This window comes from Chelonia mydas, chromosome 5, assembly GCF_015237465.2.
Source record: "Chelonia mydas isolate rCheMyd1 chromosome 5, rCheMyd1.pri.v2, whole genome shotgun sequence".
Taxonomy (NCBI): domain Eukaryota; kingdom Metazoa; phylum Chordata; order Testudines; family Cheloniidae; genus Chelonia; species Chelonia mydas.
In genome coordinates this window covers 5,762,888-5,786,973 of record NC_051245.2, presented here as the reverse complement: position 1 = coordinate 5,786,973, position 24,086 = coordinate 5,762,888, and the positions used below count along the sequence as shown (strand labels likewise).

Genomic DNA, 24,086 nt, shown 5'->3' with positions numbered 1-24,086 from the left:
AGCTGGGGCCCGGCGTGGCCCAGACACAGAGCAACAGGCGGGCCCTGCCCCCGCCCCCGAGAGCTCACGCTGGCGCTCACGCCTTGTGTTCGAAACCCGAGAGCGGCCGGCACTATCCGCCCTTCGCTCCCAGTGCGAGGCCGTGGCCGGAAAAGCGAATGCCACCCTGGGATGAACAAAGAGGGGGATCTCAAAGTGGGGTCGAGACGCTAGTCTACCGCTGCTGCAGTACTGTGTCCAGTTCTGGTGCCCACCATTCAAGAAGGATGTTGATAAATTGGAGAGGGGTCAGAGAAGAGCCGCGAGGATGATTCGCGGATTGGAAAACCTGCCTTATAGCGAGAGACTCAAAGAGGTCAACCTGTTTAGCTTAAGTTTCAGAGTAGCCGCCATATTAGTCTGTATCCGCAAAAAGAACAGGAGGACTTGCGGCACCTTAGAGACTAACAAATTTATTAAAGCATAAGCTTTCGTGGGCTACAGCCCACTTCATCGGATGCATAGAATGGAACATATAGCAAGAAGATAGATAGATACAGAGAACATGAAAAGGTGGAAGTAGCCATACCAACTGTAAGAGGCTAATTAATTAAGATGAGCTATTATCAGCAGGAGAAAAAAACTTTTGTAGTGATAATCAAGATGGCCCATTTAGACAGTTGACAAGAAGGTGTGAAGTTACTTAACATGGGGTTAGCTTAACCTTCTCTTTAAGGGGTGACTTGATCACAGTTTATACGAACCTGTGTGGGGGAACAAATAATGGGCTCTTTAGTCAAGCAGAGAAAGGTGTAACATGATCCAATGACTGGAAGGTGTAGCTAGACAAATTCAGACTGGAAAGAAAGTGTAACTTTTTAGCTGTAAGGGTAACTAACCACTGGGATCATTTATTGGGGTTCTAATAGACTGTCCATCACTGGAAACAGGGGTTATAATTTGAGGGCAGTGGGGTTTCACACCTCTCACTCAGGGCCTAATGTAGCCTGCAGAAACTATATGCCTGGTGGTGACACTTGGGAAGGAAACACCCTTGATTCGTTCTCCAGTCCATTTGCAGGGATGGCAGGTAGAAAGAACCGAACAAAACTATCCGTTTTCTTGCTTGTAAAGTAAACACACTTGATTTGAAAATACAGAAAACTTGGAACCCATGATGTGGTTTTTACAGTCACTTTTCAGCACCAAACCACCCTTTAATACCGACAACACTCTGTGAGGAAAGAACTTCATTATTCAACCCATTTTACTGAGAACTTGTGACTTGACAAAGGCTAGAGGGGGAATCGTAACAGAGCAAGAATTATAATTTATAATGTGGGAATTCCGAACTCCCAACCTTGTGCTCAGACCATTAGATCAAGTCTCTCTTATAAAGTTTGTAAAGTGGTTTGGGAACCTTTCAGATGAAAGGTGCTAAATAAATGGAAAAGATGATTGTGATCCTGATTCAGAATATTTAAGTGGGAGACTTCTCTCCTGGATTTGTTCAGCTTTATCCATATCATTAGCCTAACCTGGTAGGCCTCTGGATTTCTTCCATCTGAATTCCGAGAAGGTGTCCATGGCAGATTTCTTTTTCTTCTCCATGTTTAATGTCCCTCCCATCCATACTTATGCACGTCTGTTAAGTGTGATTTTCAGTTTACCCACAGGATATTTTTAATATAACATTCAGGTTTTTAAGATACAGTTTCTCTTCCTTTTGATCTTGGATTTGGTACAGACCCCTTTAAAACTTGCAGCTCACTCATCCCTTTACATCTTCCTGTGACTGATACAATATTAAATCTTCCACCATCCCAGTTGAGCCTTTGTGCAAGATGAATTAAACGTCCCCGCTGTTTTTTTTTATCATAGAAATAACAATTATTCCATTAAAATGATCTGTGAACTTGTTATAAGACATGCAGAACTTAGAGATGGGAAAGGCTTGTCAGATCATAGGTTCTACATTATCACCCCTTCAAATGCAGGATAGAGTCCCCATTTAGAGGATGTATAGTTTAGCAAGAATTAACTTCACATACCCCGACTATTTGAAGTGAAACTGGGAAGAGGGGCACAAAGTCTTCTGAAGGCAGCGGTCCTGCATTGGCCAGAGGGGATGAACTTCAATGGTTCAAACACCCCAAAAAGAATGTAACCCCACAACAAAAAACGCTCTCTGGATTTGGTTGATAATCAGTCTCCTTATCATTTTTCCATACGGCTAATGTTTATGTCCGAGATGTATCCATGAATATGGAATATACTGCTTCAGATTAGAGTTATTTTGGGATATATATTGTCCTTGAAAGCATCGGGTAATGTAGCACAAACTCTTCTGACTAGTGACTCTGAACAGAAGTCAAACTTCCTTATACTGACTGCCGCTGCCAAACTGATAGAAAAACTCTGGGTGACCCACCTGTTAGAACAAAACGCTCAGTACTGGGGAAAGAAATATGACCAGATCTATTTGGTGCCTTTCTTGTCTAGTGCACTGCATTGTGTGTTGTCATAAAGTGATTATAATGTGAGTGACTGCTTTGGGAACCAATATTTATTCCTTTTATACCAGAGCCAGTTTTTAAAGTGACAATTTACCTTTGTGTACTGTGTTTTTATTTCCTGTAGCAGGCAAGCAGTCTTTTTGACCTGATTCAAAGCAATTGAAATCAGTGGCAATTTTTCAGTGATTTCAATCAGCTTTGAATGAAGCCTTTGATTATTAAAATAATAATATGAATAAATGCAAGGGAAAAGGTTCTACAGACTCCCAGCTCCAGTGATGGCACTCTGTAGATATTGTATCTTGCATTTATAAGACCAAAGGAGCCCAATCATTTTTTTAAATTATGGACCTTTTGCTGCAAGTAGACCAGCCTGGAGACCCGTTGGGATTACAGAGAAGACTAAGGGTCTTCTCAGGCAGACCTGTTTGCAAGATCAGATCCTACATTCATAAAAAAATGACTTAACTCGGTGATACTCAGACCTCAGAGGTTCAGGAGCCAAATTAGCGATCAACATCATCCAAAAGAGCCACAGCAGTGTGAATTCATTGTTTCATTTACTATATATTCATATTAAAACAGTATGATAAGGAAAATATTTAGTTTTTACATATATGTATTATTCTCACAGCAAAATGACCGACCAAGTATAATTATTTTATCAACTACAATTGATTAATAATACAGTAAAAGCACCCTGTTTGGTTAATAACTTAGACTGGTTAATAATTAAATCACACAGTATTTAAGTATCATGTGTTGCAAAGAGCCGGGGGAGACACATTAAAGAGCCACTTGCAGCTCCTGAGCCTCAGTCTAAGTATCACTGACTTAACCCTTAAAAGAATCACTTAATCACTGAAGTGCATCCACCTCTGAAGTGGAACACAGCCGTTTTAACACATGGTGGCAGCGCTGCACACCATCTAAAGTCAAGCAAAAAATATTTTCTCCAACTAAAACTACAGGGCACGTTTAGAGAGGCAAGATATAATTACCTGACTTTGAGAGTTTGGCCAGGACACCAGAGCTAAACCTCCGCTTTTATGGAAATTTCCATGGGGTCCTTTGAATCAAGCTCCTGATCCCTTGTCTTTAATATGTCTCAGTCAAAGGATGGTATCTTCAGCAGCACCATGCCCCCTAATGCCAGGGCATTGGTTCAACACTGGCACAAGAGACCACCTACTCCCAATAGTCATTAGAGGTCTCCCCTTTAACTTCACATCAGGCCTGACTCTGCTTAGCTTACAAAACCAGAGGGATTATAGCATTTGGTGTCACGTCTGCAAGATGTGCTAATGCTCTACTTTTTGTTTTATAGAAACTTCTCCAGGAGTCGATGAGGTGACATTTGTGGAAAAGGAGCCAGCTGAACGTCACTCTATTGTTTCCTGGGAGCAGGTGGGTACTTTCATTATAGCACTGGAACAGGTTGGTCTGACTACGCAGCCGGCTAGGCATGTAGGATACTGAACAGAACCCTGCCACATTTCACATACAGCTCAGCCTATAGGTAAGAGAGACTTACCGAGGTCTGTGACGCAAATTGGAGCAATGCTGTCTCCTTTTCAGGTAGTACTTTGGCTTCCAGCCATACCACCTGCAATTGCAGTGTTGGTGGGTCTCACCAGAGAAGCAGGCCGCTGATGCATTTAGATGGGAACCCTAGTCTAAGGGACACTTGAGTGCTGCAGAGAGTAGGGATGGTGACTCAATAGGTGGTTGTCATTCTTCTGCATCAGCCCTGAAATCAAACTCCAGCATGGTGGTAGTGGCCTCTGTGTTGCTTGAGGAGTTATCTTTCAGATGAGATGTAAAACCAAGTTCCTTATGGCCACGAAAGAGAGAGACTTGTAGTGCAGTCAAGTCATTCAGTGCCCCCACCTACACCCCACTCATCAGTTTCCCTTCTCAACCTCAACTACCTACCTTCTACCTCTCATATCTCCACTCCAACCATAAATATAAAACCACCAACGCACCTGAGGTAATTCTGCACCAAAAAAATTTAAATGCCAAAAATATTTTAAAATTCAGCAAAATTCTGCATACTTTGTCAAAATAACAGAATATAATTATGCCAGTTTCAATTATTTTGGTAATTTATTTCAAAATATCTGTCAACAAGTATGTCTGTAACAATACAGACAAAAAAAAGTTTCAGGAAATATTTTTTTGACAAATAGATTCCTTACTAGGCATATTAAAACAGAATTTTAAGTAATAATTCATTTAATCTACAATTCAGAAACATATTTCCTGCACCCCTCAGAAGCAGTGCAAAGGCTTAGCGGAGTCAGTGGAGCTGAGGAAGAGTAATTGCTGGGAAGGAGCCTAGGAGTGAACCTGTAGGATATGGATGGGAGAAGTATGGAACATTTTTGGGGGGGAGGAAGGGATTGCTAGGGAGTTGGGGAGCCTCCCCCATGCAGACCCTTACTGACCCCTGGCCTCTCTCATTCAGTCAGGCATATCTGCCCCTGTCCCCATGTGTCCCTGGACTTCACTCAGACAGCCCTACTCCCCTGTCCCCATGTGTTCCGCCACCTCCCTCTCCTATGTGTCCCTGCACCCAACCTGTCCTCATGTGGCCCTGCACCCCCATTCCCATTCAGCCACCGCTCCAGTCTGCCCACCCACTAGCCCTTCTGAATCCCAGTCTATGTGACACCCACCCCACCCCCAGCCACCCTGTGTGCCCCACTCTATTTGTCCACGCATATCCCCATGGCTCCTCACTTGGCCCTGAGGGCAGGGCACTGTGAGGACCACAGCCTCTCATCCTCTCTATCGGCAGTTGACTGCTATGGCCAGTGAGCTAGCTGGTTCTGTTCTGGCATCACAACCAGAAAAAGGCGTGAAAAAGGCGTAACTGCTCGCCTCTCCAGAAGAATATATTTTCTGCGGAGAAAAACAAAATCAGTTAATTCTGTGCATACGCAATGGGGCAGAATTCCCCCGGGAGTAATATCCATGCAGATTTCACTTCTTTCATTTCTACATCAAAATAACCCGATTTACCTTATAGGCTACCCCTCCATCTATCTCTTCCTAAGCATTACAGAAAAACATCTCTCACAGTCACCGTTTACAATGTAACACCAGACCTCACTTATTTACACCCACCAATAAAGAGCTATTATGTAACTTATGGAAGCCACATCAACCCTGTATTAATCATCCAAACGCATGGCCATATAATCAGTAAACACTGTCAGAAATAAGGCTGGACTTTGGTTTTTCATGGTTTAGGATGAACAAATGTGGACTGTGGGTGGTGGAAAGAAGGTGAATGAGGTTAAGAAGGGGTACTCAGAAGTTAAGTGTATATGGGGTGTTGAAGGATTTAACTTGCTTTTTACCAATTGCTCTGGTAGATTTCAGATCCCACCAACCTTAATTCAAAGTTAACAAATGTCCTTTTGTGCGGGAATACAAATAAGCTGTAGAGTTTGATCTCTTGGAATAAGTACTGAGATCTTGCAAAGTGCTTAGTGCATTGAATTCCCATATAATATTCAGTGGGAGTGGAGAGTTCTTGACACCACACAGGCAGCACTCAGCACCTTGTAGAACCTAATCCCTAGTGACGAACTTTCAGCTCTCGTCTTCGAGCCCCCATCTCATCGCTCTTGAATTACTTGAATGCAAGTAAATGATTTTAGACATAGTATTATACCTTTCATTGTGTTTTCACAACCACTAGGTGGCACTGTTTCCCAGTTTAATGGAGGGGAAACAATCGACCCATAGATTAATATTCTCAATAGTAAAGTTGTAACCGGGTTCCTTTACAATCCCTGTTTTTAACTCCCTCTATAACATAGGCTAAGAAAAATGGTTTGTCCTGAAATTTAACTGCATTCTAAACATCAAGGAAATTTTTTTCTGCAAACCTTGAAGAAAGTTGGTCAAGTATTTTTGAGTTATAGGTCACTAAAGCAACAAAGACCTTGAATATGAGCCCACTCAATCAGAGCTCCATAGCGAAGGGTGTGGGGGGTAGGCAGGTTGGGGCACTGGAAAAGAGGGAAGGCAGGTGGGGTGGAGGGAAGAGGCAAAGGGGGTGGTATAAGGCAGGATAAGGATAGGGGACTTACCTAAGAGCTAGGTACATCGCAGCCCTTGCTCTCCAGGGAGCACAAGGACTACTCTCTCTGGACTGCCCCAGAGTGTAAGGTGCCCCAAAGAGGGTTGAGGACAGGCAGAGCAGTGGATCCTTGCCATCTTGCAAAGCAGGACAAGCACACAGGGAAGTGTGTAGCCCCTCAGAAAGGGACACAGCAGAGGACATGCTTAGGAAGTTACGAGAGGCATTTGACAGGTTTCAGAGTCACAGCCGTGTTAGTCTGTATTCGCAAAAAGAAAAGGAGTACTTGTGGCACCTTAGCGACTAACCAATTTATTTGAGCATAAGCTTTCGTGAGCTACAGCTCACTTCATCGGATGCATACTGTGGAAAATACAGAAGGTGTTTTTACACATACAAACCATGAAAAAATGGGTGTTTACCACTACAAAAGGTTTTCTCTCCCCCCACCCCACTCTCCTGCTGGTAATAGCTTATCTAAAGTGATCACTCTCCTTACAATGTGTATGATAATCAAGTTGGGCCATTTCCAGCACAAATCCAGGATTTCTCCCCACCCCACCCCCCCCCACAAACCCACTCTCCTGTTGGTAATAGCTTATCTAAAGTGATCACTCTCCTTACAGTGTGAGAGGCATTTGGGTTCAAAAGCCTTAAAGAAAGAGAATTGTTCTCCAGTGCACTCTCTTCTCTATGGTTTTATAATCTCCTGGTAAAATCAGATGCACAATTCTATCCCTTCTGTTTATAAATGCTGTTGTTAACGAGCCTGAGACGGGGGCCTGCTGAAACCCATGTGTGCTGCTTTGCTGGTGCAAAGGGGTTGTAAAGCCAGCAAACACATCCGCCTGAGAATTCCCCCTGTGTAGATCATGGAGGGCATGACTGGAACATCTCTGCACTGGGGATATTCCCAGCTGCCAGACCAGTTCTGGAGCCTCCAGCAGCTGGGTTAGACCAGCCCTGACGAGGTAGTAACTTATGTGGAGAGACAAATTGGCCCATGGCCATCTCCAGTGTTAGGGAACCATAAAAAATGACTTAATCTCCTTCTCCCCTCACTCAGGTCTCGCATGGAGTGAGCTCTGTGCCTTTTTGTGTTTAGAGTAGTGTCTGTAGAAGCTTAGGGATTTAATTTCTATTAACTGCTATAGGATTGTTCCCAATAAGGGGCTATTCTATTATTATTTTGAGTTAACTGCCATATGTAAAATCTTCTGTTTTATGTGGGAATCAACACATGTTGGGCAACATAACCTTACCAGCTGATAGAGTTCCTCACCACCTCAGAAGGACACATGCATCAAATGCATTCTTTCTAGGTAATTTTGGGATATCATGGACAATAAACAAAAGAAATTAAAATTGCATCAAATATTGGGCATCTTGGTTTTGTACTTTATGGGGCTGGTGAGTGCAGCTCTGAAAAGCAACAGATGAGCAGGGTGCATGTAGCTGGTTGAAGGGGCTGAGGGTAAGCAGTTTCAGGCATATCATTTGGGTTTATCTGACCTCTGCTCTAATAAGACAACTGTTTGAAATCACAAACTCTTGTGACTGAAGGTAACTTGACAGATCAGCCAGACTTTTCCCACCCTCATGAACAATATTGGACAATATCCAGGATCCCAAATGGGACCACGTTCTGCTCTGGCATAGCAACTTGTCTTCAGACCCATCCTCTGGAGAAGGTAATGAAAGGGAGTTAGCTGAGGAAGATCCTAAAATGAAGGTAAAAAGAGAGAGAATGCGACTGGAAACAGAGATGCCAATTGATATGCCCTCCTGGAAGAGGAGGGCTCGAGGCAGCAGGTCTATCCAGAAACCTCTTATTACCTTCCATGAATAGACCGTTCATCACTAGAGTCCTGACTGTTGTCTCTCTCAGGAGAGTAATTCCATTGAAGTCAATGGAGCTGTTCACGTGAAAAAGTTTATTAATAGAAAAACAAGATTAAATGATTAAACAGGTTTTTTAAATCGATGGAATGTGGCATGTAAATACTTGTATTCTGGTGGAGCTTTGTAGCACATCAATCATCTCCGCACATCCAGCCTCCTTAATTGTTTTAATCCAAGTCCTTGCTCTTGCAACTAGAGATATGAAGTTAGAACTCATGAAGCTGCAGTGTGAAATAACAAATATTTAGCTTTGAAAAGAGTCTGCAAAGCAAGGGGCACATCTGTTGCAGACATTTGGAGAATTTAAAGCACGCCTATATGGTTTAGTATTCTTCTAGAACTTACATTGAACAACTTTGCCCAGCAACGTTCATTTACCTCTGTTATCAAGTGACAGATAAGTTCTTCTCAACACAAAGATGTCTTCTCTTTCACGCCTGCTGCCTATGGAGACATTTTCAGAAGGTTTTGGAAAAGCCACCATGCCAGGGACGAATTTGCTGGTCACAGAGTTTAAGGCCAGAAGGGACCACTAGATCATTCAGTCTGAACGCCTATGTATCATAGGCCACCAACACCACCCAGCACCCGCATACTAAATCCAACAACCAAAATGAGACCAAGAAGGCATTATAGCCCACAGGAGATTAGACCTTATGTGCCACAGCCAGAAATTAGGAAGGACAGAGGCGCACCAGTGCCAGAGGCCCCCACAGTGGCTGGGAAATAAGTGAGATACACTCAGATAATCCTGGCAAGTGACCCGCTCCCACACACTGCAGAGGAAGGCAAAATACCCCAAGATCACTGCTTGTCTGACCAGGGGAAAATTCCTTGCCAGTCCACATATGGCAATCAGTTAGACCCTGAGCATGTGAGCAAGAACTCACCAGCCAAGTACCTGTCAAAGGTATGACAAGTAAATAATATCATAGCAAGGAATTGTACAGTGTTGTAGATAATATTGACAAGCAGCAAAACCAAGAATATATTGGCCACAGTAACAGTAGGCTGTGGGCAGCAATGGATGCAGGACAGGTGCAGGTTGGAGAAAGTGCATCATATGGGGGAGAGGCTATACAAGTACTCGTGGGCTTTTACAGCATACTCTGTGAAACCGGCATGGCTGTGTGGAATGGTGGCGTTAGTCCAGTCAGGAGGCAGAGAACAATACGCTCTGCCTCTCTCACTGGTGCCCAGAGCCAACACTGGTGCTGACCATCGGCAATACTGGAATCTGGGAACCTGTTAGTGAGACAGCCATGGCCTGGGTTCCTCTGAGAGAAGACGTTCTGAACTTGGGAGGCAAAACCAGAGGTAGGTAATGGGCTGAGCACAAGCCCATAGGCCTGGCAGAGAATGTGATCACCATCCCCGGTGACGTTACACATGGATGGCATGGACCAGTGTGGAAATGGGGAGACTGCACAAAATGAGTGTAGCCAAGGAGTGGCTGCATTTGCTTTAGGTCAGCTAATACAAGATATGGGAGTACTTGTCCCTGTTTTATGGGGCTTTGAATGCTAAATATTTGATTGTGGTTTTTAATTTCCTTTCACATAAATCCAAATTTATTTTTTTTGTTTCTAAAAAGTGTTTGGTGCTCAGAAAACATACCAGATTGACAATCCCGTACTTTGGTGTGCTCTGCTACCTAGGGCTTCCCCATACTGCATCATCCATGAGCATCCTGCTCTGAAGGGATCACCTCACAGTATAGAGAAAACCTTGAAAACATGACCCGAATAGTTCATAAACCAGAAGGCACATAAAAAGAACCTCCAACGTATTATCTTTAAAAATCTCATGATTTGGGGTTCTGACTCGTGATGCTGGAATGTTTGCAGTTGGTGTTACTGTAAATAAACATTCTAGTTTGGGAAAAAAGTTTGTCTATTGTTTCAGGGAAATAATTTAATACGAGAGTACTGATAGTTATAGCCCTGCGCAGATACAAAAATGTGGATCCACATCCGCCAGAATCAACATGCATCCGATCCACAATCCGCTAGACGTCTTTTATGTGTATCCGCACCCACAGCAGCAAGCCATCTCACAACGGGGGGGGTAAGGTCTTGAGGAGAAGGGGCGTCACATCGCGTGCTGCTCCTGGGGGCTCACGAGAGACGGTAGCAACAGTGCATGTTGCATCACAGCAGGGCGGAAGGGTGGGGTACCAGGGCCCCGCACACTACAATCCCTGCGCCTGGGGACGGGTCCCTCTGCCCAGGAGCCAGTGGGCTGGGAGCATGGCTAGTGCTGCCAGGCCAGGCTATGGTGGGGATGCTGGCGTTGCCTGAGGGGCCCAAGCTGCTGGACAGGAAAAGGTGTGGTAAGCGGGTACTGGACAGCCTGGACTCCAGTCTGCCACCCAGCCACTGGCTACTGGTCTCCAGCCTGAGTGCGCTGCACCCTCCAGATTGCCCAAGTCAGACGCCACAGGCCAGGCACCATCGGTGAGTAGAGCCCTGTGCGGTTGTCTCTGCATTTGATCCACTATCCGCAAAAATGGTCCACATATGTGGATATGAAGTGGCTCTAGTGATGGCAAGTAGCTTCATGCAGCATCTTTCCTTGGCTCATTAAAACTGGCTCCTGATGTGATTCTCTTCTGGTTTTCAAATTCATGACGTGCACTTAATATTAGCGTGACGAGTTGGGTCACAGAAACCCCCTTGGGACTGCCACCTGATGTGCTGAGACTACCTCTGAGCCCGTTTCCCTGCCACCTTGGGACTTCAGTTAGCTAGCCTGTTACAAATACAGACCCAGGTTTGAACCACGTCCCCCAAAAGCGGCAGGCTTAACTGAAAACCGCTTAAGAAGTGTTCCTGTCTCCAGCACTCAGATACCCAACTCCCAATGGGGTCCAAACCCCAAATAAATCCATTTTACCCTGTATAAAGCTTATACAGGGTAAACTCATAAATTGTTCGCCCTCTATAACACTGATAAAGAGATATGCACAGCTGTTTGCCCCCCCCCCCCAGGTATTAATACATAAAAAGTGATTTTATTAAATACAAAAGGTAGGATTTAAGTGGTTCCAAGTAATAACAGACAGAACAAAGTGAATTACCAAGCAAAATAAAATAAAATGCTCAAGTCTAAGCCTTATACAGTAAGAAAGTGATTACAGATGAAATACCCTGAGAGATGTTCCTGTAAGCTTCTTTTACAGACTAGTGTCCTTCTAGTCTGGGTCCAGCAATCACTATCATCCCTGTGGTTACTGTCCTTTGTTCCACTTTCTTTCAGGTATCCTTTGTGGGTGGAGAGGCTACCTCTTGAGCCAGCTGAAGACAAAATGGAGGGGTCTCCCAGGGTTTTATATAGTTTCTCTCTTGTGAGTGGAAATCCCTCCCTCCCCCTGTGTAGAATCCCCTCTACAAGATGAAGTTTTGGAGTCACCTGGGCAAGTCACATGTCCATGCATGACTTAGTTCTCTATGTTCCCAGGAAAGCTCAAGTGTGGATTGGCGTCTATCAAAGTCTATTGTCAGATTAAGTGTTTCTTGATTGGGCACTTACTGAGAATAGTCTTTTCTCAAGAAGCTGATCAAATGCCTCACTGAGGCTACTTAAAATTAAAAAGTACACAGCCAATATTCATAACTTCAAATACAAAAATGATACATGCATACAAATAGGATGACTATATTCAGTAGATCATAACCTTTGCAGAGATATGTTACATGGCATATGTAGCGTAAAACATATTCCAGTTATGTCATATTTACATTCATAAGCATACTTCTATAAAGCATTATGGGGTGCAACGTCACAATTAGAAACTAAAATATGAGTGGAATTTACTGTCTAAGGGCCCAATCCCACAGAGCACAGTGCCTGCATTGAGCATAGCCTCATTGAAGTCAATAGGGCTTCTCATAGTAGTAAGCACTAAGATCAGCAGTCAGTGTTTACAGGATTGGGCCCTCTGTGTTTACATGTATGCTACTGGATGGTATGTCATACCTGCTTGTGTGCATGTGCCTATCACACTTTAGTGATTGAAGGTCCATGAAAGAGAGAAGTCCTAATACCACTGCAAGTCCTGTAGCTCAAATGGAAGAGGTTGATTGGTTTGGTTTAATTGATGGCAAAGGGCTGTCTCTAACGAAGCTGTGTGTGTGGATTAGCTGATGACCTTGGGTCTGTGATTTTGGAGTGTGAATTCATTACACAAGGTGCCATGTCATGAAAATTGTGGAACACTCCTAAAATATCCCTGTAGCTAGCGATAGCTAAATTGGTAAACCAATTGCATGAAATTTTTCCAGAGGTGCCTTTAGATCAAATAACTAACCTGTGTTGAGGAACAGATCCAAGAAACTTGAAAGCATCTCTCCAGTTGTGTGATTTGAGTTGTGTTGGGGCTCAGTAAGATATTGGGTGGCAGGTGTTCCTGTCTCAACAGTCAGTCAGTTATCTGGATCAAAGCATGCTGTACCTCTTTCCTTTAATAACATTTATGGGCATTTGTGATTACAGAAAAACTCCTGTGTATTGCCAGAGGATTTAAAGAATTTCTACCTAATGAGCGATGGCTTCCACATGACCTGGAGTGTAAAATTTGATGGTAAGTCTGCCTGTTTCTTTCCTTTAGCTTAAAATCCTTTAGGTTAAAATGTCCATTCTTTCTGCGCATTCCCTGTGGCAGCTACAGTCCCTTCCTCTTAATTTGATCACTGCTTAACCGAATCCTCTATTTAGTTTGATCTACACCACAGGAGCGAAATTATTTTGAAGGAAAAATAACCACTATGCCCTTTGTTTTGCTGGGTTTAGCCAGCTGTTGTTGGATAATTCAATCACTGATGTAGAAAATTACCCTTTAATTAACAAGGAAGTCCAAAGTACTGCGTGGAAGCAAAAGCCAACACAAGGAAGGCCCTGATGATAAAAGATTAACACAACCTGAATTTCTGTGCATGATACATTGGGCTCAAGTCTGCAATCCATGCACATGCAGGATTCCACTGTGGGAACTTCGTCTGCAGAGCGCTTGCTAGGATCACATCTATTTTTGATTACCTAAATGCCAGTAGGTACTGTCCAAATCCAGATATGCCCATCAGTCATCAAATGGATGAGTACATAAATTTGACTTCAATCTGCAATTTTTGTCTTACTCAGCTCAGAGGGAACATCTGGTTTTCAGTTGGCTTCCTGCTTTTTACACTGTTCTTATTTCCATCTGGCTTGACAGAAGCAGAATGTGGTCAAGGAACTTTGCAGAGGTCATACAACATTCAGTAGCTGTGCCCGGGAGATGAGAGCCCTAGCTACCATTGTGATGGTGGGGCACTTTAACAATGAACAACATTTAAATGAGGGGCCTGATCCTACTCCCATTGAGATCAGTGGAAGCTTTACCACAGACTTCTGTGCTAGCAGGTACAAACCCTGGGCCTCATTCTGATCTCACATCAGTTTAACTCCATTGACTTAGAATCATAGAATCATAGAATATCAGGGTTGGAAGGGACCTCAGGAGGTCATCTAGTCCAACCCCCTGCTCAAAGCAGGACCAATCCCCAATCAAATCATCCCAGCCAAGGCTTTGTCAAGCCTGACCTTAAAAACTTCCAAGGAAGGAGATTCTACCACCTCCCTAGGCAACGCATTCCAGTGTTTCACCACCCTCTTAGTGAAAAAGTTTTTCCGAATATCCAACCTAAACCTCCCCCACTGCAACTTGAGACCATTACTCCTTGTCCTGTCCTCTTCTACCACTGAGAATAGTCTAGCACCATCCTCTCTGGAACCACCTCTCAGGTAGTTGAAAGCAGCTATCAAATCCCCCCTCATTCTTCTCTTCCGCAGACTAAACAATCCCAGTTCCCTCAGCCTCTCCTCATAAGTCATGTGTTCCAGACCCCTAATAATTTCCGTTGCCCTCCGCTGGACTCTCTCCTTATTTGTCCACATCCCTTCTGCAATGAGGGGCCCAAAACTGGACACAGTACTCCAGATGAGGCCTCACCAATGTCGAATAGAGGGGAACGATCACGTCCCTTGATCTGCTCGCTATGCCCCTACTTATACATCCCAAAATGCCATTGGCCTTCTTGGCAACAAGGGCACACTGCTGACTCATATCCAGCTTCTCATCCACTGTAACCCCTAGGTCCTTTTCCGCAGAACTGCTGCCTAGCCATTCGGTCCCTAGTCTGTAGCTGTGCATTGGGTTCTTCCGTCCTAAGTGCAGGACCCTGCACTTATCCTTATTGAACCGCATCAGGTTTCTTTTGGCCCAATCCTCCAATTTGTCTAGGTCCCTCTGTATCCTATCCCTGCCCTCCAGCGTATCTACCACTCCTCCCAGTTTAGTATCATCTGCAAATTTGCTGAGAGTGCAATCCACACCATCCTCCAGATCACCTATGAAGATATTGAACAAAACCGGCCCCAGGACCGACCCCTAGGGCACTCCACTTGACACCGGCTGCCAACTAGACATGGAGCCATTGATCACTACCCGTTGAGCCCGACAATCTAGCCAACTTTCTACCCACCTTATAGTGCATTCATCCAGCCCATACTTCTTTAACTTGCTGACAAGAATACTGTGGGAGACCGTGTCAAAAGCTTTGCTAAAGTCAAGAAACAATACATCCACTGCTTTCCCTTCATCCACAGAATCAGTAATCTCATCATAGAAGGCTATTAGATTAGTCAGGCATGACCTACCCTTGGTGAATCCATGCTGACTGTTCCTGATCACTTTCCTCTCATGTAAGTGCTTCAGGATTGATTCCTTGAGGACCTGCTCCATGATTTTTCCGGGGACTGAGGTGGAGTTACTCCAGTGTAAGTGATTGCAGAATTGGGTCCCCTTTCTTCCATCTGTGCCTGGCTGGAACAGGGAGACTCTTTCACGCTGAAGCAAGCACTGGGCCACAGTTGTCCAGGCCTTTGCCACCTCAAAGTCCGATTGTTGCAGGGCTGGAGACTGCTAACTTCAGCTGGTGCATGCAGAATGCACTGATCTACTTGTGAAATGGAGTTTCACATGAAGAGCACATGAGCCCATTCTCCACATGTGCTCTGCCTGCTGGGTGGTTCAAGTGGAATTCAAGGTGTGGTGACCCATAGAGGCCTGAATAGGTTTAACACTTTATTACTTGACTAACACTTCCCCTTGCCCTCTTCCAGACTGCTACAACTGCAGTCAGCACCAGGGCCTAAGCTGGAGCTTCCTCAGAATAAATGAGAGGCAGCTGCTGACTTGGTGATCTCTGAGGTGCTCTCAACTTTGCTCCACCAGAGCCTACATCTGTCAAACTTGCAGGCTTGCCGCAGTGCCCATTTCTCCTTCTTTGTATTTTATGAAAGGTTAGGGGTTGGACAAAAAGAAAAGATCTCCTCCGCTCTCCTGTCATTGGCGTGTATTAATGAACACTGTTGTCACTGTGTGTTGCAGATAACCCCATGCCACTGGGCTCCATGGTGATTAACAGCATCTCTAAGCTAAGTCGCCTCGGCGGATCATCGGTGTATGCCCTACCCAATGCACCGACCCTCGCTGACCTGGAAGGTGATACGGATGAGGAAGGTATTGTCCTCTTGATGGCACACATGGTGGTACACCCAAGTGTCAGAATGTGCTTTTCCTCCTTCATTCTGCTGTATAGGAATAAGCTGCATTTCTGCATAACAGGCCAAGCTGCACTTTGCTAGCACTTGTGCTGCTCCAGAGAAGGAATGGACTAGATCCTTAGGGTCCAGCAGGCATGATTAACTCCACCTCCTCACCTGTGTTGTCTCCACACCTTCCCAACCAAACTGCTCCCCATGCTTTGTTTTTCCCTGTCTTAAATTGTTAGCTGGGGCCTCCTCTTTTCATTCAGGTTGGAAAGAGCATGTACATTTACAATATAACATCAACGACCACTGGCAATAATTGTCGTGGTGATGGATAGGCCCATTGGATACAGTGACTTTGAATGCAGCTCTTCAGAGCTGGAAATGTCACTGGAAAACACATTGAAACAAGAGGCAGCAGGGGAAAATGCATCTGGATGAGTTAGGCATTTGGCAAATAAAAAGATCTATTCCCTTCCTCTACCAGCTTGCAGTCTAACAGGAGGCAACAAGTGAGACAAACAGGACATGGTATAACGGTGGCTTTTTGCAGAAAAATAATAAAACCTACAAATTGCTATTTGATTTCTGTAGCTCTTGCTGCTTCCAAACCTGGCTGGTTTCTCTGCTTGTCAGAGAATCCTGCCCTTTAGCATATTAGAGATTTTGCTCAAATTCTGCTGTAATCCTGATCCTCTTGCTATTGAAATCAAATGGGTCAGATTCTGCTCTTATTTACCCACATGCAACTCCACTGAATTTGCATGGTGCATGTGAGAGCAGAGTATGTCCCAAAAGGAGTTTTCCCTTTGACTTCAGTGGGGAGCTGTAGATTCTATCAATCTATTTTCTTTTATTGCAGGAAAAATTCCATTGTCTTTTCTAAACAGTGTATTTGTGCTGACTGATCCCAACTTATGAGATTGTCATGAAAACCATAAAAGTTAATTGTTTGGGTTTTTTGTGGGGTTTTGGCTACTGTTGCTTTTTTTAACATTTTAGTAAATAAGCAGGGCTCTATGTGGATAATTCTAGCAAGGATTTTAAAACAGCTATTCCACAATGATCCAGCTGAGCTATTATGTCCCTGTAAGCTGGTTTTCTAAGGTTTAAACACATGCTTTACTATGTATTCTACCAGTTATAAACAACCTTAAGCCCTAGCTTCTGAGAATGGCTACCTGGATCGGCAATAAGGTTGATGAACATCTAAGTTCTGTGAACTGCAGGTGAATTTATGTGCAAGCATGAAATTACTTCTTCAAGGGGTATCTGGGGGTGTTTGTGTATGAGCAGAACTAGAACATAGTGATTGTCATAAAACTAAAAATTACTGCTCCTGGTACCTTTTCATTCAATTGTTTTGAACTTTCTCGCTCTACATTTCAATTTCTGACAGTGCTTTGATTTATTGTAATAATTAATAACTGTTAATTTATTAACAGTTCAATTAAAAGTGAATCCTTCCAAGCCAAGTTATGGGCCAGCTTTTCAAACATGCCTCTACAATGGCACCCATAAGTGTTCCATAGGCATGAGTTTGTGCATGCAAGAGCTGTATTTGTACAAACTCCTGAGCCCATGTGTGCACATGCAGTGGAGGGTGTGGTGCATGTCAACAGCCCTACATGTGAAAGATGCAAGCATAGCTTTTTCAGGCCTATTTGTAAACTTGGCCAGTGAAGATCTAGCCAGAAATGCTGTAAAGGGATTTTGTTTCTTTTTAAAGGTAATGAAGACCAGCCAGAAAAACCTCACTTTGACTCTCGTAGCCTGATATTTGAATTGGACCCATGCAATGGGAACGGGAAAGTTTGCCTTGTTTATAAGCATACCAAGCCAGGTAAAGACTGAAGAGAGCACAGTTAACCAGTCATGATAAATGGCTGTGTTTGGATAGCTCTTACTCTTCTGAACTTATGTGCCATTTTGGGTGAACCCTTGGAACCAGGACTTCCCCCTTGGTATTGAACAGATCAGTCCACATTGTAACCTCCATGCTGTTTCTACCTGCCTAAAATATTTGCATCCAGAGAGGGGAAAGGCGCCGCGCTAGCTCCCTGATCCTGCAAACACTTATGCATGTGAGTAGCCCCAAAGGGCCACTCCTATGTGTAAAGTTCCTCACGTGGAAGTGATGGTAGACTCAAGCCAAATGGTTTACATTCTCCAAGAAGGGCCATAGCATTCCTTAGAGACAGAGAGAGGAGAGAACACAAAGAACCTGAAGCCACTGATTTGGATTCAGACCCTGTGCTTTGATGCAACGTCCCCCAATGCTAATTAGAAACTAGCTCGGCAGTGGGCCTACTAGCAGAAGTTAACAAAGGACACACCACAGAGCGAGAGAGGCGTGAGCTGAGCTAGTAAAGAACTCTCTGCGGGTGCATCTACACTGCACACTTCTTTCAGCGGTATGTAGAGTACATCCCTGCGTAGCCCCCCCCGCAGGGTTATTGTCAAGGTTCCTTGCCCACTCTGAACTCTAGGGTACAGATGTGGGGACCTGCATGAAAACCTCCTAAGCTTACTTTCACCAGCTTAGGGTAAAACTTCTCCAAGGTACAAATTAATTTTATCCTTTGTCCCTGGATCTCCACTGCCACCACCAAACTCTAACTGGGTTTACTGGGAAACGTAGTTTGGACACGTCTTTCCCCCCCAAAATCCTCCCAACCCTTGTACCCCACTTCCTGGGAAAGGTTTGGTAAAAATCCTCACCAATTTGCATAGGTGACCACAGACCCAAACCCTTGGATTTGAGAACAATGAAAAAGCATTCAGTTTTCTTACAAGAAGACTTTTAATAGAAGTAAAGAAATCCCTTCTGTAAAATCAGGATGGTAGATACCTTACAGGGTAATTAGATTCAAAACATAGAGAATCCTTCTAGGCAAAACCTTAAGTTACAAAAAAGACACACAGACAGGAATAGTCATTCTATTCAGCACAGTTCCTTTCTCAGCCATTTAAAGAAGTCATAATCTAACACATACCTAGCTAGATTACTTACTAAAAGTTCTAAGACTCCATTCCTGTTCTATCCCCGGCAAAAGCAGCATACAGACAGACACAGACCCTTTGTTTCTCTCCCTCCTCCCAGCTTTTGAAAGTATCTTGTCTCCTCATTGGTCATTTTGGTCAGGTGCCAGCGAGGTTACCTTTAGCTTCTTAACCCTTTACAGGTGAGAGGATTTTTCCTCTGGCCAGGAGGGATTTTAAAGGGGTTTACCCTTCCCTTTATATTTATGACAGGTATAAATAGCAGTGGCGCCAGTGAGGCACAGCTTAGATGAGTAGAATGTAGTCACGCCTGCAGGGCCAGAGTACATACCCTACACGGTCTCTACTCACCCAAGCCGGGCCTCCCCATCTGCACTGCTATTTCCAGCAGAGTAGTGTCCCACTGCCTCCCTGCTGCTGGAGCCTTTCCCTCTAGGCCTGGGGGGGAGACTCTGGGCAGGGGGAAGGTAGGCTTTTCCCCACCTCACCCTGCCTAAACCTTTTCCTCACCGCAGTGAAAGGCTCCAGAAGCAGGGAGCTGCTGATGCTTTTCCCCACTGCCAGAGCCTTTTACTGTAACGTGTAGCTACATACTGCAGTGTGGACACAGCCTGCTTTTCGCAGCAGCGTTTTCCTACACGTACACTACACGCAGCCACCAGTGGTGTGTAGTATACACAGTGTCTGTGTAGTCACAGACACCTGGAAGGGTTGCAAACACCAGCCAGACTTCCAAGCTAGAGGACCGAGACATTATCCTGCAGCCAGGGTATAGGTGATGTTCTCCTCAGGGTAATGGTAAAGTACATGGCTCGCTTAGATAAATTTTTAGCAGTAGTTATCGGCAGTGTGTCTATTTAACCTTGGTTTCTCTCTGTCACTCACCCCTCTATTAATATACTTGTTCCTAATAAAAACACCCTAAATTGTCAAGTGGTGACTCTAGTTGGAACTTTGCCAGGTGTGCCCAGAAGAGAAACCTCTCCTCTGATTTCTAGGAGGTGGACATGAAAATAGTAATGATCCAGCCTGAGCACGGGCTGGGAGCGAGGGAATGAAGTCATCCCCTCACCCAGCAATGTGGGGAAGTGGACAAAGGCAGGGGGTGGGTATAAGGACCCAAAGGTGCTAGGCAGGTTTACACTAGTGAGACAGCTGAAGAAGCAATCTGGACTCACAGAGCTAACGTAATCCTGTGTCATTTACATTTTACACTGTTTGGAAGCTGTTGCCTCGAGAAAAGTGTGATTGCTCTGAAGAGGGAGAAAATCCCCTGCAAAGCAGGATTCTATTGGCAATACAAACCCCGTCGAGTGGTCCTTTCCAAACTCAGCAATCCTGGTGACTGACCACTCCATTTAGTCTCATTCATCAGTATTTGCCCTTGAGGGGGGGAACAACAGATAAAGATGTGCAATAATTGTGCTTTGAGCTTGTGCCTTTCATCCAGGGATCTCCATGTACGCTACCCACTTTGTGTCTCAAACCATGCCTGTAAGTATTATTATACCCATGTTGCAGACGGGGAAACAGGCACAGGGACTAGTTGATGAGCATACACTGAGTCAGTAGCTGGTGTGATACAGCATTGCCAGAAGGCAGCAGGAGAGTGATATAGGAGAGATATGTAAGTCCCAGGATGAGGAGAAGCCTTATTTCCTGTAGAGGGAAGAAAGGTTTCTATAGATTACTTAAAAGCACCTGAAGCCAATTAGAGCACCTGAAGCTAGTCACTTGATAAAAAAACCCCTGCTTCAATCAGCCAGGGGAAGGAGTTGAAGTAGAGGAGAGTTTGGAGAATTGCCGTGGCTGGCTAGAAGACCAAGACCAAGACCAAGACCTTAGGTAAAGAGACACCTGGCTTGTGCAGAGAGAGAGAGGGCAGGAAGCCCCACAAGCTGAAGAGCAGGAGAGGGAAGTAGCTCAGGGGAAGGAAGCACTAGTTCAAGTAGTTTACCACTATCCCTAGGGCCCCTGGGCTGGGACCCGGAGTAGAGGGCAGGCCCGGGTCCCTCCCTCTCCACTACCCTTCTCTGGGTTACTAGTGGGACAGTAAATACCCAAGTTCAGGGGCAGGAAACTGCGCCCTGAACCCCCCGCAAGAAGAGGAAGCGTGGGACCCATCATAATCATACCGGCAATTTCCCACACTGGGAATGGAACCTAGAAATCAAGACTTTGGGGTCCCAAGCTATAACCACTAGACCATGCTGCCTCTGCACATTGGTACATTGGTTCTGGGTCCTATCCCTTTGGAAAAGCCATCCTTTACAACATCAGAAATATCACAACATCCTTGCTTGCCTCCAGATGATCTCAGTTGGGAGCTCTGCAGAAAAGGACCTGGGGATTACAGTGGACGAGAAGTTGGATATGAGTCAACAGTGTGCCCTTGTTGCCAAGAAGCCTAATGGCATATTGGGTTGCATTAGTAGGAGCATTGCCAGCAGATCGAGGGAAGTTATTATTTCCCTCTATTCAGCACTAGTGAGGCTGCATCTGGAGTATTGCATCCAGTTTTGGGCCCCTCATTGCAGAAGGGATGTGGACAAATAAGGAGAGAGTCCAGCGGAGGGCAACGGAAATGATTAGGGGGCTGGGGCACATGACTTATGAGGAGAGGCTGAGGGAACTGGGATTATTTAGTCTGCAGAAGAGAAGAGTGAGGGGGGATTTGATAGCAGCCTTCAACTACCTGAAGGGGGGTTCCAAAGAGAATGGAACTAGGCTGTTCTCAGTGGTGGCAGATGACAGAACAAGGAGCAATGGTCTCAAGTTGCAGTGGGGGAGGTCTAGGTTGGATATTAGGAAACACTATTTCACTAGGAGGGTGGTGAAGCACTGGAATGGGTTACCTAGGGGGTGGGGTGGAATCTCCATCCTTAGAGGTTTTTAAGGCCTGGCTTGACAAAGCCCAGGCTGGGATGATTTAGTTGGGGTTGGTCCTGCTTTGAGCAGGGGGTTGGACTAGATGATATCCTGAGGCCTCTTCCAACCCTAATCTTCTATGATTTTTCTCATCCCTCAACTTTAAATCAATGTTACCCTCTTTGTACATGTTCCTTTTTTTCAATTCCAGCTGTCACCCCAGACGCTGAGATATGGTTTCTGGACAGAGCGCTGTACTGGCATTTCCTCACCGACACCTTCACCGCCTACTACCGACTGCTGATCACCCACCTGGGTCTCCCGCAATGGCAGTATGCCTTTACGAGCTACGGTGTCAGCCCCCAGGCTAAGGTAGGGTAGCAGAAGCCGTACTTTGACTCTGCAGTGAGTCTGAACACAAGCCAGTCCTCCCCACTTTCTCGAGACCAGTATGTAGAGCCGCCTGACTCAGCAACAAGCAGAGGCTCTCAGCAAGCAAGATTATCCTCCTCAAGGCATCAGACTTGTGGGCTAGTGGGCATATATTAGATCAGTAGGGTTAGCTGGAGCTGGGCTTTCTAGCAGCTGGTGGCATCATGACCACTGCTGCTATTATTATGCTTATTGAGCTTTCACCATCTGTGACTGTGCAGGGGGATATGGGTGGGATAAGGCCATCTACGGTCCCCCATGCAGCCATGTAAGACCAGTCAAGCTCACAGCTCTGGTCATGGTGGGGAAAGCAAGGGCTGAACCCCCCCATACTGCCTTCCCCTCCACAACTGCTGAGAGCAAGTGAGTAGGGAGGCCCCACTACACACTAGACAGCAGAGCTAACCATACATGAATGGGTAACCTTGCAAAAGCCTGCAGCAAAGTATTCCCCTTGTCCCCTGTCACCCCAAGTGGTGTAGTGGTGTCGTCACCCCCCATAATTGCATGCAGCTCACGGTAGAAGTAGCATGTATGGGGTTGTGACCCAGAGCTCCAGTTTGCCTCCCTGGCTTTTTGGTACGCTTGCCTGAGCTCCTTGATTTTTGTACGACACTGTTCTGTGGCCCTGGAGTAGCCTCTTTCCGTCATGGCCCTGGAGACTTTAGCATACGTATTTGCGTTCCTTTTTTTGGAACGTAGTTCTGCCATAACAAATTCGTCTCCCCAACATGCAATGAGATCCAGTACCTCCCGTTCGGGCCATGCTGGAACTCGTCTGCGAATCCGGGACTGCATGGTCTCTTGATATGGTGGACTCTGCATGGTCGCCTGTGATGGTGTACTGTGCTGATGGTGACCAAACAGGAAATTCAAAAGTTCCCGGGGCTTTTACTGCCTACCTGGCTAGTGCATCGGAGTTCAGAGTGTTGTCCAGAGCGGTTGTTATACCAATAAAATAAAAACCAGCAGGATCTTATTAAAGGGAAAAAGGCAAAATACCACATTTATTGTGAATACAGAAAGAATCATAGTAAGCAGTTAGTTATAGTTATAACATTCCATTCAATCTCTCATTTATTCACACATTCATTCATACAAACACACACACACACAGAGGTTCTGCAAGGTTGTTATCATAGTTACCAGCCTTAGAGTTGCTCATGCCAAGCCACTGGCCAGGTGGCCTGGACATGAGGAGGGAGCAGGGCCTTGTCAGATGCTCATCTGATGCTCCTGGAAGTTGGTTTGCAGAATCAGACCCCACAAAGTTCTCACTTTTTAGAGTCTATTTTTATAGGAATTTCTTCCTATGCCAGTCTATGGGAATTGCTTCATCATGCTGTTGCTGAATCAATCAGCAGATAGCACATTCCTGACGGCTCCGTGCTGCTAGATGTTATCTTGTTCTTTGGCTCTCCCATTCCTGAGGCTGTTGGGTGGATTCCAGTCTGCCCTCCGGGGGGTCCTCTGGTTATTTCCACTTGACGCCTTCTTCAGCCGATGGACACTGGATTCTTAGGCTGGCATCTCCCTGATCATTCAGTTGTTATCCACACCAAGCATCCATCCACATACATCCTCTAGCTCTATTTTAATCACAATTGTTAATACAACAAAAGGGCGGGGAGTCTCTGGGTGCTGTTTCTGTTGTTACAGAGTATTGCTTTGAGTCTCTCTCTGTGTGAATTGCTTTGAGA

The 24,086-nt window shown here is 45.1% G+C and overlaps 1 protein-coding gene across 1 annotated transcript in view; it reads left to right on the top strand.

The window, feature by feature from the left end:
• The window catches only part of TPGS2 (tubulin polyglutamylase complex subunit 2), a 28,715-nt gene that overhangs the window by 501 nt on the left and 4,128 nt on the right, over positions 1-24,086 (top strand). Inside the window, exons 2-6 of the mRNA XM_037902431.2 lie at positions 3,823-3,902; positions 12,988-13,075; positions 15,923-16,054; positions 17,813-17,926; positions 22,166-22,326. Of these exons, the coding sequence (XP_037758359.1) occupies positions 3,823-3,902; positions 12,988-13,075; positions 15,923-16,054; positions 17,813-17,926; positions 22,166-22,326 (575 nt within the window). The remainder of the gene's footprint in view (positions 1-3,822; positions 3,903-12,987; positions 13,076-15,922; positions 16,055-17,812; positions 17,927-22,165; positions 22,327-24,086) is intronic.